Source organism: Stenella coeruleoalba, assembly GCF_951394435.1.
Source record: "Stenella coeruleoalba genome assembly, chromosome: 18".
Taxonomy (NCBI): Eukaryota; Metazoa; Chordata; class Mammalia; order Artiodactyla; family Delphinidae; genus Stenella; species Stenella coeruleoalba.
Genome location: NC_137164.1, coordinates 24,517,419 through 24,537,232, shown reverse-complemented (window position 1 = coordinate 24,537,232; position 19,814 = coordinate 24,517,419). Strand labels below are relative to the sequence as shown.

Genomic DNA, 19,814 nt, shown 5'->3' with positions numbered 1-19,814 from the left:
CTTGGTTACTGTCCCTGAATCTCCCCCAGGGCAGAAGGCAGCAACCCCACCTCTTCACTCGCTCTTGTGTGGCTCTCACAGAACACAAGTCACTCTACTTCAGTGCTTCCCCAATTATAATGACCTCCTTGAAGGCAGGTACTGAGCCTTCTTCACCTTTATATTTCTGACTCCCTACTTAGTGTTTACCACATAAATGTACCATAGTGTTTGTTAAATGAATGAATATTTGGTTACATTACAACTGACAACATCTTCACCTACTTGTTTCTCATCTTGATGGCAAGTTGCAAACCACCATGGCAGATCTTCCTCACTGCATCCTGACTACATGACTCTCAACAAACAATGCAATCTACTCTGCAAGTGTATTTGGAAGAGTTACCTATCGGTCGGGATTGGGGATTTCTACTCAGCCAGGTGACAGATATCACTTACAAACGCCTAAAGAATCAAGGATAATTCTGTGAGACTGCTGAAGATGAGTATGGAAGAAGATTCATAGATCTTGACAATTTCTATGTAGATTGGTGATATTTTTAAATTTTTCTCTGCACCCCCATAAAGGAGCTGAAAGCAAATAAAATGGCTGTGAAGCTACTTCATAATATACCGAGAGAATAAAGGGCAAGGACTATGAAACTGTAAAGCCCAATACCACCCTTCTGCTTATAATAGTGTCATTATGTAAATCTTACTGTTTTTGAAAACTGAGAGCTCTTTTACGAAGTGCAAGTAGATCATGATGCAGAGTGGAACTGCAGACCTTAGAACTTCACGATCAATATAATGAACTCATCTGTAAAAACCAGACTTCAAAAAGGAAATTATACCATATAATAGTTTGGAAAATGGAAGGAGAAGCACAAAACTTTAAGAAGTGCGTCTTTTAATTTAATGGGATAAATAGTAAACTGATAATCATTCTTATATTGAAAGATACACCTTATGAAATTACTCCTAAGGGAGGCCCTGGTTGGGGATGTTTTTGATGTCTCTGGTACTTGGAAGACCCCGTAGTTGGTCTTGGTCAGAGAAGAAGCAGCTGCTGTTGATGTTCCAATTAAACAGGATAAGTCTTAATGTAGAAAACTGATTCTAGACAGATACCCTTTTAAGACACATTCAGTATAGATGAAGCTATTCTATCTGCAAATGTGCACACCTGGCACTACTCTAAAGAGAAAGATCAATACTAAACATGATCATGTACCACACACTGCAATGAAATATCAACACCTCTTACAACAGGAAAGCATGACCTTAGTTACCTTCATCGGGAGTTCTGTTAAAATATGCTGTGAGACTGGCTGATAAAGTAATGAATGGTTGCTGATATAAGGGAGAAGAGTGACAACTTGTTCAGGTATCCAATTCATCTAGGGGCAGTGAACCATAGAATCTATGAGTTTGAAGGACATTAAAAGCTATTTAATCCGGTATTCTAAGTTTGAATCACTTGAGTACCTCCCCAACAAGATTCATCCTGATCTCTTTGAACCCGGACTACAGGAAGGTATACGCTACCTTTCCTTTGGGGAGTCCATTCCACCTTTGAACACAGGAGCTATTGGCCCCGCGATGGAGGCCAACTCTAATTTGTAATGACTTAGAAGCAACTCACAGATGCACAGAAAATGCACAGTGATTTATAATTATTCTGCCAAAGCTAACTATATAATGAGTGTGATTTTGAGGATGGTAGTTCTAAGTAAAGGATTCTATACAGAATAAACTGAAAAAAGAAAAGAATCGTTCTGCTCATTTTGAAGAATTTGTGAATGTCACCTATTTTGACTTTTCAAAAATCAAATCCTTATTGTAGGAGAAAAGATATAAGCAAATTTGCTTGCATTGTATAAAAAAGATGTTTTTATTTACTTCTGTAATCCATGACAAATGGCATTAATTTAAAGGACACTGTGATTAAAACGATGGGCCTAGTCACCACATAAAAGTTAAATGTATATTTTGCATGATACATGTCCCAAAAGGGTAGGAAATGAAATTTGGAAAACAACTCTGAAGTTTCTTTAGAAACATTATGTTTAAAATCTTGCAGTCCAGTGTTGATTACATTGCTTTCTCATGCAAGAATGTGGAGACTGCATGGTGAGTGAACAAAAGGCTCTGGAACAGACAGATCTGTGTTTGAATCTCCCATTCTGCCATTTATTAGTTGTATAATTTGTTAAGTTACTTAGAGTCTCTTGAGCCTCAGTTTCTTCATCTGTAACACATACACACACACACTCTTACACCTACTAGATAATAAAATAGGAAGGAATTACTTGCCCAATAGAAAAAACAGAATTGTTGTATAGATTGAGTTAGTATTTGTGAAGTGCTTAGAGCCCTTAGTAAGCATTTGATAAATATCAGTATTTTAATTTTTGCTGCCTTAAAAATGTGTTGTCTTCTCTCCCTTGATACGTTTATGTTGATGTCTACCAATGCATAAAGCTTACTTATATTGTGTTGAACTGCCATAGCAATGTCTGGTTAACTTGATTTCTCATTTGTCATTGGTAAGGGTGCCAATGTTACACCCTTAGAGTAGGCATTGCAGAGCGGTGTAAGCTTTGCTGTCCTGGAGGCAAAGGTCCCACGAAATAGCAATTTCAGAATAGACCTTTACTTTAACATTTTAATTTTATTTAAATAAGAAAACAGAATGAAAAATTCCAGGGCCCAGATAGTCTATGGACATTTAAAAAATAAAATATAGAAAATAATACACATGTTAGAATAGAAAGTGAGGCCCCCTTTCCCCTTTCCAGAGCCTCTCCCAAAGGCAACTACTATTAACAGCTACCACTGTGTTTTAAAATTATTTAAAATGCGAACCTATTAGAGAAATTTAATAAAAATATTGGCTAATATGGTCTTAGACCACATAAAGTTACCTTATTTTGCTTGAAAAATGAAGTTAATAAAATTTTAATAAAGCATTTGAAAGCAGAGAGAGAATATAGACATCAAGAGGACACTGGAGGAGTAATTACAAGACTCCATAGGGCTTCTTCACCAGCTATGGGACACTTTAAAAGAGCAGTCACATATAACAGTCATTTTTAGATGTACAGTCTGTCTAGCAACAGCATTTCTATGAGTCTGTAAAGGATAATGACATTGAAACATATGCATAAAGACACAAAGTGTTGATATTAATGTGTTTATTCCTTACTTTGTGTTGAAATGCCAGAGAAATGCCTGGCATAAAGCACCTTAGATGCTATATGATCTGTTCATTACGTTAGAATAAATATCTTAAGTCTAAAAACTCAACTAACAAGAGGGAAGGAGACAAAAGTGGGGTAATGGGAGGAATGTCATACATACTCGAATCTAAACCATTATAGATATATTTCTTTTCAACAAAGAAGAGTGAGAATGAAGTGTTTATAAAAGGATCTCCTTTCAGGGACATGTCTCTCCTATTAAGAAGAAAAACTCAGGAAAGAAAAACTAGAAAGAAATATTTCTCAGTTGAAATAACACATAGAATCCTAGGAAAAGATCTAGAAGGATTAAACACTGGTTGTCTCTGGATGGTGGAATTATTAGTGTTTTAATTTTCTTTTTGCTAATTTATTTAAAAAATAAATGGGATATCACTCTTCATTTAGTAAATATGCATCATAGAGAAATCCTACATATAAAAGCCTTTAAATTTCCTCAAATTTTTTATTCTACTTGTCTTACACAAATAAATGTTTGGTAGACTGTAGATACTTTGCCAGTGACAAACAGGCAATAAATGCTTTGGGGAAAAAAAAAAGAAACTGGCTTAAGAATAAACTAAGCAGGGCTTCCCTGGTAGCGCAGTGGTTAAGAATCCGCCTGCCAATGTAGGGGACATGGGTTTGAGCCCTGGTCCAGGAAGATCCCATATGCTGCGGAGCAACTAAGCCCTTGCACCACAACTACTGCCTGCACTCTAGAGCCCGTGAGCCACAACTACTGAGCCCATGTGCCACAACTACTGAAACCCGCGCACCTACAGCCCGTGCTCTGCAACAAGAGAAGCCACCGCAATGACAAGCCTGTGCACTGCAGTGAAGAGCAGCTCCCACTCTCTGCAACTAGAAAAAGCCTGCGTGCAGCAACAAAGACCCAACGCAGCCAAAAATAAATAAATAAATACATTTATTAAAAAAAAAAGAATCAACTAAGCAGCATTAAAAAAAATCAATAGGGTTGAGGACAAGGAATGTGGATCAAGAAGGATGATCATTTAAATATTTTATAGATTATGTGTGTCTCCTAGGGAAGACAGGGAGAGAAAAATACATGAAGCTAAAATTCAGAGGGTAGAGATAATTTCTCTGTATGTTTGATTTATGTAAATATGACTACAACGTTTGAGAAGGTTCAATAAATTCCTCTTGTGTTCCAAATCAGGAAGGAATGATGGCTAGTATGCTTCTTATATATAGTAGCCAAATAAAGTTTTCTAGAGTTTTTATTTTTCTAAATGAATTACCTTGTGTTTTACTTCATGAACCTCCATTATTTAAAAAAAAATAAAAGGAAAGCTTAATTGGGGATGAAGAGTCTTTAGAATGATTTTTGTTATGCCAAAAGTCTATATTAACCTGCTTTTCGACTTACTTGTCATTGTGAAATATGGCTAAACCCCCCAAATGTGAATCTATCACAACTCTCTGAAGGATAAGCGTATGTCTATTACACGTATGACATCTTGGTCAATGATGACTTCCAAGTTGATTATCGAAAATCCTAGGGTCCTTTTAAACCAAAGCTATTCGTAATTTTCAGTATCCAAAGAATAACTCTGATTTAGAAACTGCCTACAATCTGCATATGGATCTGCTTATATCTGTCCTTAGAATTGGAATTAAAATTATGTATATTATAGCTCTGCCCCGATCAGCTTTCTAACCTTAGGCAAGTGATGTAACCTCTCTGTTCCTCAAATTCCTTATCTATAAAATGCAACAATAATATTACATTTATTAAGATAAAATATTGTGTAAGTCTCTTAAAAATGGATGTACCAAAATAAAGGACTTTTTCTTCCTTTAAAACAAATGTTTCCCTAGCATGTTAGAGTTCATAAATTACTCTGAAACACACTTTTAAATTTGGAAGTGCTAATGTGCCAGCAGTATGTTTATTCCCAAATAAAAGAAACTTTAAAAAAATAAAAGCTCATTTGAGGGTAAAACAAGCAAACGTTGCTTTGAAATGTAGATCTGTATCTACTATAGCAGATAATCTATATGCCTTTGGTTGGATGTTTGCACTTAATTATACATATATATATATGTATGTGTATGTGTGTGTGTATCTCTTTCCCCAATAATGACATTTGAAACTCAAAAGCTCGGATTATTTTTTTAAGAGCTCAGAGTTTAAGCCAAATCCTCCTATTTCTGCCTAAATTTCTCCCAGTGTGCCTCCTTATTTTCATTATGTTTGCCATCTCTCTGGCATATCCTTTCCTGTGTATTCGAAACTTAAAAGGAAACAACAGAAAAACCTCAGGAAGTACTAGTGGAAAAGGGCAAATGCAATGTGGGTGTCTAGGGAGCCAATTCTGATCCCAATGCTAAGATGTGGAATCTATTTATTCAACAGATCAGAAAGAAGAGTTGCATTATGGCTCAATCCAGTAAGGTAAGATAACAGCCCAGTATGATGCAGCCTATAAGTACCAGGTTTAGCAAAGGTTTAGTAAATAAGATAAATCCTGTTCCTCTCATAATATCACAATAGGCCTTAAAAAAAAATGTACAGAGACCTATGGGATAGGTAGCATCACTGCACTATTTAGGAGAATAAAAGGGAAAGTGACAGGATCTTTCTTAGGAATTTCACTAGAGAGCACTAACGGGACATCACCAAACAGCCAAAGTATATTCTGATTTCAGCTGAGGAGGAAGGTGCTGTAAAGACACATGAAAACTTCCCTCTTCTACAACATCTGTCTTACATCTCTTTTTACGTATATGCAGTGGATGGTCAATTACTTCTCCATCCCTCTCTTGTGTGTGAATGTGACCATCTTATTCGGGATTCAATGTAATTTTGCTCCTATCGAATAAAGATTGGATTAGAGAACAAGAAAATTAACAGCAACAATTTTTCATTCAGGGCAATAGGATATTAATAGTAATGAAAACATTTGGTCCTTCTTCCTTGGGGACAGAAATCCAATGTGGATCTTCTTCAGTAACATAGGATCTCCAGAGATGGGCAGGAGCACCCTCAAAGCACTGATTTAGCAAAAGGTCTAGTGAAGTAGAAGGTTTAGCAAAAGGTATGGAAAAGTCAAAGCAAATCATAAGACTGCATGAGGACAACTTTAAATCTTCAGAGGTCTATGTGATTACTATTAACTGTGCTACTCTAGGGGGGAAACAGAAAGTGTTGGTACCACTTCTTTTTAATTTGTTTTTGTTTTTGCAGATGAGAGAAAATTAAGATTATATTAAAATGCAAAGGATGTCAGAATAGGAATGAACCTTATTAACCTCATAAAGATGAAAATATATTCTGGCCTCACTAGGACAGTCTTATCGTACATCTCTTTTTACAGAGTTATTATTAATAGTGCCCTTTCATTCTAAAAAATGTATTAATTAGGTGAAAAGGTATATGGTTATGCTATCTAGAATAAAATGCTCTCAATTTTACAAACAGGGTAAAATCTGTTTCTTCATGTCTGACCCAGACATACAGGTTGAACATGTGACTAACTGCTGAATTCCCAGGACATTGCTTTGTTCACTTTACCATGCTACCCTCTCAAAGTACAAGGCTGATAATTCGATAGACATAAAACATATGGAACCTGTGGATTTCACTAAAGGGTAATAAAACATCACTACTTTTGAGCTGCTCCAGTCATTGCAATTTACAGGTGAGGAAAAAATGCTTTGAATGTGCAAATCGTAGTCTAGTACTATCTCCACCCTGAAGGAAAACTCACACATCCCCCACATGGGCTACAAGTCTATTTTTAGCTATACACAGTGGGTGGACAACTAGTTCTTTCCATCCTGGTCTTAGGCATGACCATCTTGTTTCCAGGCTCAATGTACTTTTGCTTCCACTCATAAGTAAGTACTAGAGCTGTAATTAACTTGCCATGGCAACAATGAACAAGCCATGGCAAGAATTTTTCAGTTTAGAACTGGAGACAGTAATGAATAAGTTAAATCATTTTATCTGTCTTCCTTAAAACTTAAATTGCCAACAATTTTCTTTTGATTGATCCTACCAACTAATATGTATTTGAATTTTTATTTCAAGTTGTACAAGAGTACCAAAAAAATTATTTTAAAATCACAAGCCTGGTTTCCATGAAGTTAGAACTCTATATAAATGTGTTCATGGTAATAAAAATCATCTTATTTCCAATTGAAACTAAAGATATAATTTATAAAAAGAAAGTAAAAAACATGAGTACTAATAGAAGTTTGCATATCAAAGACATTTCTTAAACTCCCTAATATAGAAGATAAGCCATACCCATTAAATTACCAAACTAGTTTCAAAATGCCCATAAATACTGGTAATCAATCAGCAAAATAGTATTTCACAGAAAAGTGTATATATTAGCAACTGACACCAAATCACTCTTCTCTAAAAGAAAATTTACTAACTTGTTAATAATATAAACCAATTCACTGATAATTTCTAACATAACTCCATCTTGCTCTTTTACCACTAAAGGGAAATATTTGTTTCTCTTTAAGACATCCTTGAAGAAATTGTTAAAGCTTTAACTATTTTTATTGGCATATATTCTAACAAGTTTTATAATAACTTAACAGAATAAATAATGATGATGTAAACACTTAGAATATATATGTATATGTGTGTATATATATACACACATATACATATATAGCTGGATTAATCATTAATTTATATTTAACAAATTTTTCCTAAGAAAGGTAGAGAGTTCCTTCTATATGAGATGACAGTTATATAATAACTTAAAGGTAATTTTTGTCCCTTGGGAATTTATGATAATTGACTTTCTTATAGACAAAAACAGCATTGGATGCATTATCAATAAGTTATGCATATTTAAAACTGTTTTCTAGTGAATTTGCACTGACTTAATTTCCCTACTAATAAATACTGTCAATTATCTTTCTGGTCAACAACATCATATTTGCAAGATTCTTTGTTAAGCACGTAGCCTGTTATTACAAAATAAAAGGCAGGCAACTAGCCCGCATGAAACAAAACTCACTTGTTTTCCCTGCCTCTCTCATCTGTCAGGCTGAAATAAGTAACCCCCAAATTTCAAGTTAATATGATTATAAATTTAGAAAACTATCATAACAGAAAAATATATGGTGACATAAATAAGAACATCTTAACTAAATACATATTATCTCTTCATGTAGCTTTCATGTTTGTACAATGAGTTTGCACTAGATTAGGAAAAAATGAGAGTCATAGGAATTCAACAAAAGGACAGAGGCTGTAAAGAAACAAATATTTCCCTTTATTTGATTACATTACATCTACTCATGGGACATTCGAAATAACTGAAGTTCTCAATTTACAGACCTATAAATAATGCTATTTAACTGAATCCAGCCAGCAAATAGCAACATATATCTGAAGCGCTTACTCATGGAAAGTAATTTCCACACCAACTCAGTTTAGTAGCGTATGACAGTAGATTCAGAATAATCAGCATTTGAGAACCAGAACAGTAACACTCAAGAGTACTTTATCAGTAGTGAGTTTGCCTTACTCCTTTGCCAGCTGCACACTGGTAGGTTTTGCTCCAATAGGTATTCCGTATTTGTGTAAAGTGTTAATCAAAATCTCCCGCATGTCGTTGTTGTAGGAATCAAAGTCAAACACATTCCTAACCACACTGGAGAGACCTTCAGCGGGAAATTTCTGTATTCAAAAAAAAAAAAAAAAAAATTCCCTTATTACCATGTGATAAAATACACGGTATTATAAAGATTTGCCAAACTGACAGAACAATAAGGATCAAATGAACTTTACCAGACCTTTCTTTACTAGCCTTGTCAGATAACTAATAAATACTGATAGGAGGAATATTTTATAGATAGGAGGAATATTTTTCTCTTTGAAGGTTTGCTCTGATGACTTAATATTTTTCTTTTTAAATAAATATCAGAATTTGAGGGGGAACAGTTCTTTCTCTCAAATGTTAAATCGGTACTCAGATACTGGTGTTTGGTGACTTCCACCACTTTCTGAAATCTCCTGCTTTTAAAATGAGTACTGGATTGACCAAACTTAAAAATGCTATTTAAATAAAGCAGAGTGTTGAATATCTATACAGAAGTATTTAGAGAAGTTACAAGTCTATGACTAAATGAAAAAAAAAGATAAACAAGAAAAGAAGGGAAGAAGAATGTGAAAAGTACAGAGAATAGAGAAATAGGGAAGAGCAGAGGGAAGAAAACAAGTACTACTAACAGCTAACTTCACACTGGTGGGGTCGTCTGGGTCCTTTATTGCCTCTGTCTTGATTTTCTTTAGGCGCTGGGATCTGAGCTGGACTTACCATGGTTTTACAGGCAGAACAAAGCTTTCTATTTTCCTTTCTATGTTTTCCTTGGAAGATGGGGATGGAGCAGAGGTCAAGAGTCATTAGGTTGTGACTGTTAGCTTGGAAACCATTATTTGCTATAAAGGTAGAAGCTACATGGGCTTTTTGTCTTCTTTACCGAGGTGGGCTATGCATCACAAATGGCTCTAAGGAATTCCATTCTCCTGCCCACTTACTCTATCTTATAAAATTTTCTCACAGTATTTACAGGTATGTAATCAATACTGTTAGTTCCCAGTCTGTTTTTTATCTCCAAGTCTTTTTTTTCAAAATGAAAATATTTTTCACTCAGATACCATATGCTTGTTGTATAAAGTCAAACAGTAGTAAAGTTTCCCTGCTGTCTCACTCCCCTGTCTTCCCACGCCCGCCCCGCCACAACCCCCGCAAAAAACCTCCACCAAAGTTCCTAGCTCCTTGGTAATGGCCGTGGCACAGAACCTTGCCAAAGTCAATTCAAAGGTTAAAGAGAAAATGTTCATTTAGATTACAGACATTTCATATTATATCACTTGAATCAGAATATAGAGAAATGGAAAGACTTTGTATAAGTTAGGCAGTCTAAAAAAACAAGATTGATGGCTTCTTTTAGACTTTTAGCGTAGGCGTGTGCCATACCTGTAAATGCTTGACTATGTTGACAACTTCTCTGGTAGAATAAGGATAGTTAATAATGCCCTGGTCAGCTAAACTCCTCAGCTCTCCAAAGGCAGCCACGAGCTTCTGAAGGATGGGCTCGGGCACATTGGGGCCATACTGCCTGAGCATCTTGAGCTCCGAGTGGGGTTTGGGATTATCAACTGCATGGCAGCTAAAAATATCACCTACGAGAGAAAAAAGATTCACATTCAGCATGCAACTAATCCATTATAATGCCATAGGAAATATAGAATGGTCGTTAAAAGAGCCATGGGTTGCTCACCAAAGCACTTCTATTTTTAAGTGTGTAAAACTGCACAGAAAGCCTGTCCAAAAATAGGTATAGAGAAAAAGGCAAATAACTAAAGCAAAAGAAAATGACACTGACTGATGTGTGGTTTATTCTACATAGATTTATTTTTGTTAAAAATTGTATAATACTTGAACACAATTTCACTGGGAGATATTCAAATACAAAGAGCAAAAAAGAAGTCCTCTCGTGTCTCTGCTAATCTCACTCCTTCCCCCATAGGCACCCAGTGTTAATAGTTCAGTGTCTTCATTTTTCCATACATATTAGTAGTTTTTAAAATGCATACATACAAACATATATAGTTTTGATAATTTATTCTTTTTCCATTAATTGGAAAATACTCCTCATATGGTTCTGAGACTGCATTTTTAACTTTAACACATGATGAATATCTTCAGAAATTATATACATATACGCATGTCTCTTCATGTATACTAAAAAAGGGGGAATTAGTATCATCACTCTCTAAACAATTGATATCTTGTGCAGGTTGCTAGAATATACTTTAGAAGTAGGTTCTGGAAAAGTAAACCTGCAGAGACAATGTCTAAATTAAAATCAAGAAAAAGGAATGTAGAAACACAAAATAATCCATAATTTCATCCATAATTTAGAAAACTGAGAACATACTAGAAAATATAATCTATGCTCCAGAGAAATGAATTTCTCATATAAATGTTCACATAATTGTGATTCATACTCCAAAGGACAAGGGGCCAAAGGAAGTTAAAGTAAATAGATTTGCATTATTCGGTATGTTCATTTTAGAAAGAAAGGATATTTAGAACTTACTTTGACTTAGAAACCACTCAAATCATTATTTTATTGTTATCATGTATTCATGAAAGCAACTGAATAAAATGCAACCATGACACCTTCATGCTTCTATCTCATAAGCTAAACCCATTCAAATACAAATGTGAAGAACAGCGTTTGTCTTTTTTGCTGAAAATCAAATGTAACACTAATATAAAACTATATTTGAACCCTTATCCATTCATTCATCAAATACGTATGAAATGCCTTCTATGTGCCAAGTAATACTCTATGTACTTTATATAACTCAGAGATCAAAACCACAAAAACCCCTGTCCTCATGCAGCCTATAGTCTGGCATGGGGAGACAATAAACAATAATTACAAATGTTAGAAACTGTATGTTTCAAGGAAAAAAGGAAAAGCACACTATAGGACATCAGAAATGGTGATGGTGGGGGAAGTCAGTCGGGTAGGCCTCACTGAGAAGGTGACAATTGGGCAAATGCAGATATATGAGGGAACAGCATGGCAGGTAAAGCTAACGCAAAGGCCCTAGGCGAGCACAGCTGGCCTGTTCAAGAGGCAGGAGAGCAGAGCGGCTGGAAGAGGGTGAGTGCCGAGGAGAGCAGCACAGAGCAGAGCAGGAAGCAAGGTCAGCGAGGTAAGAGGATGTAAGAGACGAGTGTGCCTCTGGAGAAGTTCTACGCGTGTCGAGCATATTCATGTAACATATCCCCCTTGCCTGTTAGTCTCTATTAATTCAAATGGTCGACTACTACACACGCCGTTCTTATTGTTTCACTTAATATATTTCCAGGATTTTGTTTGGTATCAGCATGAGCAAAGTTATCCCATTTGTTTGTAACAGCTGCACAGTAATCTACTGTGTGGATATAACAGAATTTCTTCATTCAGTCCCATTTGGATAGACATGTGGGTTGTTTTCTTCTTTTTCCTTTTTTATGCTACTATAAACAATGCTATATTGCCTATCCTTGTACTTTAATCATTGCACGGGGAATATCCCTAGTTAAATTCCTTATGTGGAATTGCTAGATCAAAAAGTGCCATGGACATACATACACTACCAAATGTAAAACAGATAGCTAGTGGGAAGCAGCCGCATAGCACAGGGAGATCAGCTCGTAGCTTTGTGTCCACCTAGAGGGGTGGGATAGGGAGGGTGGGAGGGAGATGCAAGAGGGAGGAGATATGGGGATATATGTATATGTATAGATGATTCACTTTGTTATACAGCAGAAACTAACACACCATTGTAAAGCAATTATACTGCAACAAAGATGCTTAAAAAAAGAAAAATCCTACTAGGAGACTGAGCTCGCTTCACGTTGAGTATGGAATGCCCAGTATCCAGAATTACCTACTTGCCACAGAGAAACGAAGCTATTCTTAAAGGCTCCTGATGCTTCAGTTTATCCCAGGGCCTCTCCAATCAATGAGAATCAGTCTCCCCAGAGCTGGCCTCAAACCTTTTCATAGGGGGATATGATGAAAACCAAACACTAAAAACCGTTCCTTATTTTGTGTTTTACTCTAAGAGGCCCTAAATAACAAAGTATAGTTTAGTTGTGTAAGAAAACACATAGATATGAAGCCATTCTAATACTTATCTGAGTGACCCTAAAAAAAGAACCTCTCTGTCATGGACATATACACACTAACAAACGTAGTAAGGTAGATAGCTAGTGGGAAGCAGCCGCATGGCACAGGGATATTGGCTCTGGCTCGGTGCTTTGTGACAGCCTGGAGGGGTGGAATAGGGAGGGTGGGAGGGAGGGAGACGCAAGAGGGAAGACATATGGGAACATATGTATATGTATAACTGATTCACTTTGTTATAAAGCAGAAACTAACACACCATTGTAAAGCAATTATACCCCAATAAAGATGTTAAAAAAAAAAATCTCTCTGAATATGATACTCTCCTTCTCTAAAATGGGGATAACACATACTCTCACAAGGTGGCTGTGATGATGACAGCACATGATAGCATTCAGTGATAGCCATTACAGTATTGTTACTAAGACAATATTTTTACTGTTATTGCTATTGTTTTTATTATTATTATCAATATTCTTTTTACCTAAGGTGCCGAAGAAATCATTGCCTAGGAAAGGAAATCCAGGTCTGTTGGCCAGAACGATCATCCTAAAGTCAGGATGGATCACAACAACATTTTCTCTTCCATTGACTAATGCAGAATCTGAAAAACATAATTTCTATTTATTCTTTATAGATATTTAATAATTCTTAAGAGTATCAAGTTACAGCCTTTAAAATCACATAAGTAGTCATACTGTTCAATGGTAAAACAACTCTAAGAAATCTGGCTGTAACAATTTGGCTGCAGAAAACAAAAACATTTTTGAGAAAGTTTGCTTAGCAACAGAATACTGATAAAGCGTATACTAAACTATACGGGAACTTGCATTTTTATGTAAATTAAATGCATGTCTAAAAAGCAAACTTGTCTAAATGTTGTCTTATGGTACTTAAAACTTGGCTTGAGATGCTATTATTCCTTTAAAAAAAAGAATCTATTACAGTAGATAATCCAAAGAATACGCAAAGGATAATCCAAACATCCTTTAGTTGTTATCCAATCAGCAGCTGCATCACTTTGCATAAAGCCTTCATTCTGTAGCTAAGGAGGAATTCCTGTTTAGATTATGCACCCTGAAACTTAACCACATAGAATAAAGGTCTTGACCACCTAGTCAATTCATTAGAGCAAAGGTGATTAATTTCCATTCAAGGGATTCTACCATAGTTCTTAAAATACATAATTTCAGGTTGACTGGAACTTTCTTCGTGCAAACGTTTAAGGTATTAAAGGAAGTGAATATTATATACTACTTGCTGATGTACATTTCAGATAGAACTGCTGGGCCAAACAATAATTTAAGATAGTAAAAACTTTATTATGGTTATTTTAAGAAGATATACCTGTCATCTGGGTTTATTTAAATCTTAGCCTTAGGCTGTCCATCTTTAAGAAATGATAGTTGTGAAACACCTGGAGTTTTACCTGAGATGAGTCTGTGAGAACTTATACTTGTATTTTTTTATGATACCAAAAAGTAACCTTCCAATGTGCCATATATTCACATGCTAATACCACCATTAGTTTTAACGTTTGATCTCCACTAATTTCAGTAGTGGTAAATACAAGGGTATGCGGTCACACACAAAATTTACTTAATTAGTTAACTAAAATAAAAATAGCAATAAAACATGAAAATTTTAAAAGGCAAAGAAAATGAGAAACATAGCCGTAGAAGTGATGCTTTATGAAACCATGTTCGAAAGAGCTTCAGTTGCTCTTGTGTTTAAAATGTCATCTACAATCAAACTTGAATTTAAGAATTATGATGACTCCTTTGCTTGTAGACTATCCTTCAAAAATATATTAAAAAAATGTAAAGGGTTACCAGGACATAGTCACTGTTTAACTATAAGTTTGTTTCAGTGATTCTTTCTTGCTTTCCATTTCACTGTCCTCATAATGCCTTTAAAAAGGGCAGGAAGCATTCTAATCTTAAGAGTCTGAATGGTCTTTCTAAAAGATAGTAATCAGGCTGTTTAAGTCAAATTCTCATTTTTTCCCATAAATTCATTGTGACACTGAAATGTTAGAATACTTTTATTAGTGCTGAGTTTCCTAGGCTTAGAAACAGCAGTCTTGCAATGACAGTGCCCAAGAAGAAGTCTCTGTGGTGATGCACTTATACATTTTTATGGAGTCTTCTGTTTATACTCTCTTTGAATATTGAAGATTTCAGTTATTAGTCTCAACTTGTTTGGTTCCTTACTATTGACTGTATATTTTTAATGGCTAGTTATAGATCTTCAAGTCTTTTCATGACACAAAACTTTTGTATTAGAAACCAGAAAATGTTCTCACATTGCATTAGACAATTTTTCCTTGTAGCTTAAACAGACTTATGAGATTTATCTATGTACATCTCCCCTAACAACAACAACAAAAATAAAATAAAAGGAGGAAGATACTCCAAAACAGAGAATAACTAACTTCTTCCTGAAGCTGGTATGTGTGTGTAATATATGTATACACACCGATATATTCATACATATATATGATAGATATAAAATGCCCAGCAATTTTTTTCTAATTATACTGAGCTAATAACATTAATTTTAATATTATGAGTAACAGAAATGTGATAGAGCTTTAAAAATTCCAGATAACAATGAAAGAAAATAAATTGCACACAAATAATTGAGATGAGTATACAAAGGATTATATGTTTGTATTCTCAGAGTAGAAAAATTATGAAGCCGATTTGTCCTAAAACTACGACTGAAATGCTCAAAGATGCTCTCTGGCTATACGAAAGTGAAACTGACAAAGCTAGATTCAGACATATTGAATTTTACAAATAACTGTCAATACAGACAACTTGACTTATATTAACTTGTGCTTGTTTGCAGATAAATAGCCAGCCAAGTGTGTGATTTGATACCAGAGATGTAAAAATTGCATATACTGAAAGAAAAGTTGCTTTTTTATACTCACTTGCAACAATGCGCCTTCCATCTGCTAGAATCATTTCTCCATTTTCTACTAGAGTTTTTAAAATACAGGTGACATTTGTTGGGGCTTTGTCTGCTTCATCTACTACCAGAACATGACCCAATTTTACTGCTTTAACCTTTGAAGACAGAACATTTACCATAAACAAAAAAATGAAAGCAAACGTTTTAAAAATGTCATCACTCATTGATTTGGATTTATAATAGGTGGTTTTATGTAAGTTATAAATACACTATCACAAAACTGTCTGTAGCAGAGCCGGAAACAAAATTTATGGATCGCTACCAAAAGCTTCTCAGAGTTACTAAACGGCTAACTCTGCAGTAAGCACTTTACTTTCCTTCAGCTTCATAATTATCCCTATGCTGGCGGAATTCACAACATTTCACACCCCAGGGTAGGGGAGTATTAAAACAAGTATAACGAATAGGGAAATTAAAGTGCCATGGGGGTTAAGAGGAGTGAGACATCACAATCAATACTGGATATCAGAACGTTGCACTTGTGATGGCTCTAAAAGAGTGTATGATTTTAAGAGATGAGATCAGTATGTACGGTGAGGAGATGGGTAGTCAAGACAAAGAAAATCAATGGCCAAACTCAAGAAATCCTGCAGCCCACTGAGGGAAGAGTGAATATGAATATCTATCTTGGCTGAAGCAGACGTTAAATGTAAGAAAAGAGAGAATAGGATCTGAAAGGGTAGATTGGGTCTCTACTACTAAAAAGTTGCCTGCCAGACCAAAAAATACGTGCTTGATCTCACTAAATAATAGGATGTAATTAAAGATTTATGAGTTCAGACATGATAACAATGGAGTTTGGAGCTACACGTTAGTACATTTAATCCTGTAGAAATATGCGGAATAGACTAAAAGGGGAGTACCATAACAATTTGGTAAAACAGTGGTGTGAGGACCTGATTTTAGGGAAGGAGGCATGGGAGAAAAATGGAAATAAAAAGCATTATATTGATCTGAAGAGTTTTCCAGAGGGATAATCTATAGCCTTGGCTACTGATTAGATGGGAAGAAGTGAAAGGAAAAATAAGAAAGAGTTCCAGGTCTTAGATGACTAAGTGGTGACATTATTAGAAGAAAGGTAAAAGTTCGGAAAAATCCTTAAAAACATTTTTAGAGAGTGGATAGGAGGGAGTTTCCCGGTGGCCTCGTGATTAGGACCTGGTACTTTCATTGCCATGGCCCGGGTTAAATCCCTGGTCACGGAACTGAGATCCTGCAAGCTGAGCGGCATGGCCAAAAATTAAAAAAAAAATAAAATAAAGAGTGCATACGAGGTGATAGTCAATGAATTTCAATGTAAACCCAAAGATTATTTTTTTACATAGTAGGAAATATAAAATGGACCATATCATAAACTTTTATCATTACATAATTTTGGCAAATAATTTTAAGGAAATATAGATCAAGACACAGATGATTCTCTCTACCACAAATATTTTATTACATATTCTAATAAATGAATAAGGATTTTTCCTTTTAATTTTAGCGTAAAAATAAGCTGAATTTAAAAAAAGAGAGAAAACGTGTAGCTTCTACTCCTAACTCCAGCCTTCACATCTTTGTTCACAGAAAAGTCGGTTCTAATCTGGCTGAATTCAGGCAGGAGGTCCTAAAGACTCCCATCGCTGGGGTCTGGACCACAGAGGTTCTCATGGTGGCTTATTTGTGCCATTGCTGCCGAGGAGTTATCTACACAGAGAGGTGTGCCTGGCAGGCCAGATTTCTTTGCATCTTATGTGAGACGCTGAGGAATGATCTTCTCAGCTGCCTAAAACATTGGGTGAATATTTTATTAATTAAAATCATTTTTTAAAACATTCTAGAAGCATTATCTAATTTCGAAGTCTGTACATCTGAAAACAGCAAACTTCTTTCTTTTTTCAAAATTCTGGAATAGAAAAGTAATCATTAGAGGATATCAAAATCTCTCACTCTGGAGAGAGAAGAACAGAATAAGAAAACATGTTATTTTCCCAGTAATTTGCATTCAAATATCCATTCTCCTAATGACATATGAATGAGTGTTTTCCAGTTAAGACTGAAACATATTGGAACCAATGGGAGATTTCTCACCCTCAAAGGCTGAAATATAATTATCATTCAAAAAAATACATTTGAGAATATTCATATAATTGTATTACTAACCAAAGGTGAGTCTTCATACACAATAAGTCCATCTTTAACAGAAGGCTGAAGAGTAAGGGTCTGGACCGTGGTGTCCCTAAAGTTAAACCAACACATTTTATAGTAAGTAAGGAAATAAACTGACATTTGATCACGAATAAAATATAACACAAGAGCATTTCTTTTTTCACCCCCATCCAGCTTTCCCTAAGATGAATAAAAAAGCAAATGAAATTCCAGTCAGCAATAGTATTTTGTTGATGTCAATATAAATTACAACGGTTTGGGAATTAATCCAAGTTTACAGATTATCCAGGTTTTTTACTTCTCTTTTTTCTTCCAGTAATTTCCCTTGTGACCATTTCACTCCTCATATAACTCCCTGAAGGTGAAAAGGAGAAATTTTAAAAAATATATTTGTATTTTATATACAATATTTAGATTCGTTAAAAATAATTTTGATGGTGAGTTTGGTGATGACTGGCATGCTGGCGTGGCCAATTATAGCAGGTCTGTGAATTACACTTTCTGGCCCAATCTGCCATCACTAGGTGCAAAAGCAAGACTGTCCCACCTCACTCCAGGAACCATGGGATTTTGAACATTTCTGCTAGGATTAGGGCAATCCATTTTACTTTCTTAATTCTACCTACTACTATTTACCTGACTCTCCTTTAGATCAGGATTTTCAAAAGTACTAATAGTGAGTTATCTTGATGTTATGCACCTCCACACATGATGAGATATGAAGTTCACATCACCTATGAATATTCTTGCCAAAAATGTGTGTATATAGGCTGTTGGTTATAGGTAGGTGCAGACATTTTTTAAGGAGATCGATTTCATATCTTCACCTTCTGCATATACTCTATCTAAAAAATAAAAAATCCTACGGCCATCCTGATCATGTCGTACAGAGAATTAAATTACTTCCAAAATGTGAGTAGCATCTTTCTTTACAAGAGTTCAAACTTATCTTTTCAACCTACGCTACCACTTATTCAACGTAAAATGTGAAGTCACCACCGTGTTGTTTTGAGCACCTTCTCTGTGTAAGATACTATTTGGAATGTGAACTTCAGACCTCAGTGCCATAATATACTTCCAAGACTTCTACCCAAATGCTAAATTTTATCACAATTATTAAAATATAAAATGTGATTCTATTAAAAAAAAACCTAATAAATACTACATGACAATCACTGATAAAGCAAACTTAAGATATCACTCAAGTCATTTTTTGCCTTAGCAAAACAAATTTAATCAAAATCAGTTAATTGCATTGAAAGGCAGTTTGCGGAGGAGCGGAAAAAACCCTTTGGAGTCAGACCATACGGGATTCAAATTCTAGTTCTTGCCACTTATTAACTAGATGATTTTGAGTAAATAATAAAACCTACCCAGAAATATCACTGATAGAACGCTTGGGAAAGTATCTAGCACAATATATGGCAGATAGAAAGAGTAAAATGACATGCCAGCTTTATCTATTTGTTGTGATCATTACTGCTGCTGCTGTGACTAAAAGTTCCTTTCCTGTGTAACTTCTACTTGACCTTCAGGTTTTTAGCACAGATGATACTTCTTAGAAAGCCCCTGTGGACCCTTTTTAGACCAATTAGGTGGCTTTGCTGTATGTTCCCTTTGAGTTCTGGGTCACCCCTATTTCAGTCCTTACCACACTATATCGTAGTTGCTTATTTTTACTATCTGTCGTTCTACTCAGACTGTTAAGATTTCAGAGTGTAGACCATATCTACCTTATTCCTCATCCTGTCCCCAGCATCTAGTGGATGT

At 35.3% G+C, this 19,814-nt stretch overlaps 1 protein-coding gene across 3 annotated transcripts in view; it reads right to left on the bottom strand.

The window, feature by feature from the left end:
* The window catches only part of VWA8 (von Willebrand factor A domain containing 8), a 364,890-nt gene that overhangs the window by 141,410 nt on the left and 203,666 nt on the right, over positions 1-19,814 (bottom strand). For all 3 annotated transcript variants that reach the window (XM_079902720.1, XM_079902719.1, XM_079902721.1), the window contains 5 exons: positions 18,039-18,114; positions 15,853-15,988; positions 13,399-13,518; positions 10,202-10,407; positions 8,747-8,898 (listed from right to left, as the gene is read on the bottom strand). In XM_079902720.1, coding sequence (XP_079758846.1) covers positions 8,747-8,898; positions 10,202-10,407; positions 13,399-13,518; positions 15,853-15,988; positions 18,039-18,114 — 690 coding nt within the window. The remainder of the gene's footprint in view (positions 1-8,746; positions 8,899-10,201; positions 10,408-13,398; positions 13,519-15,852; positions 15,989-18,038; positions 18,115-19,814) is intronic.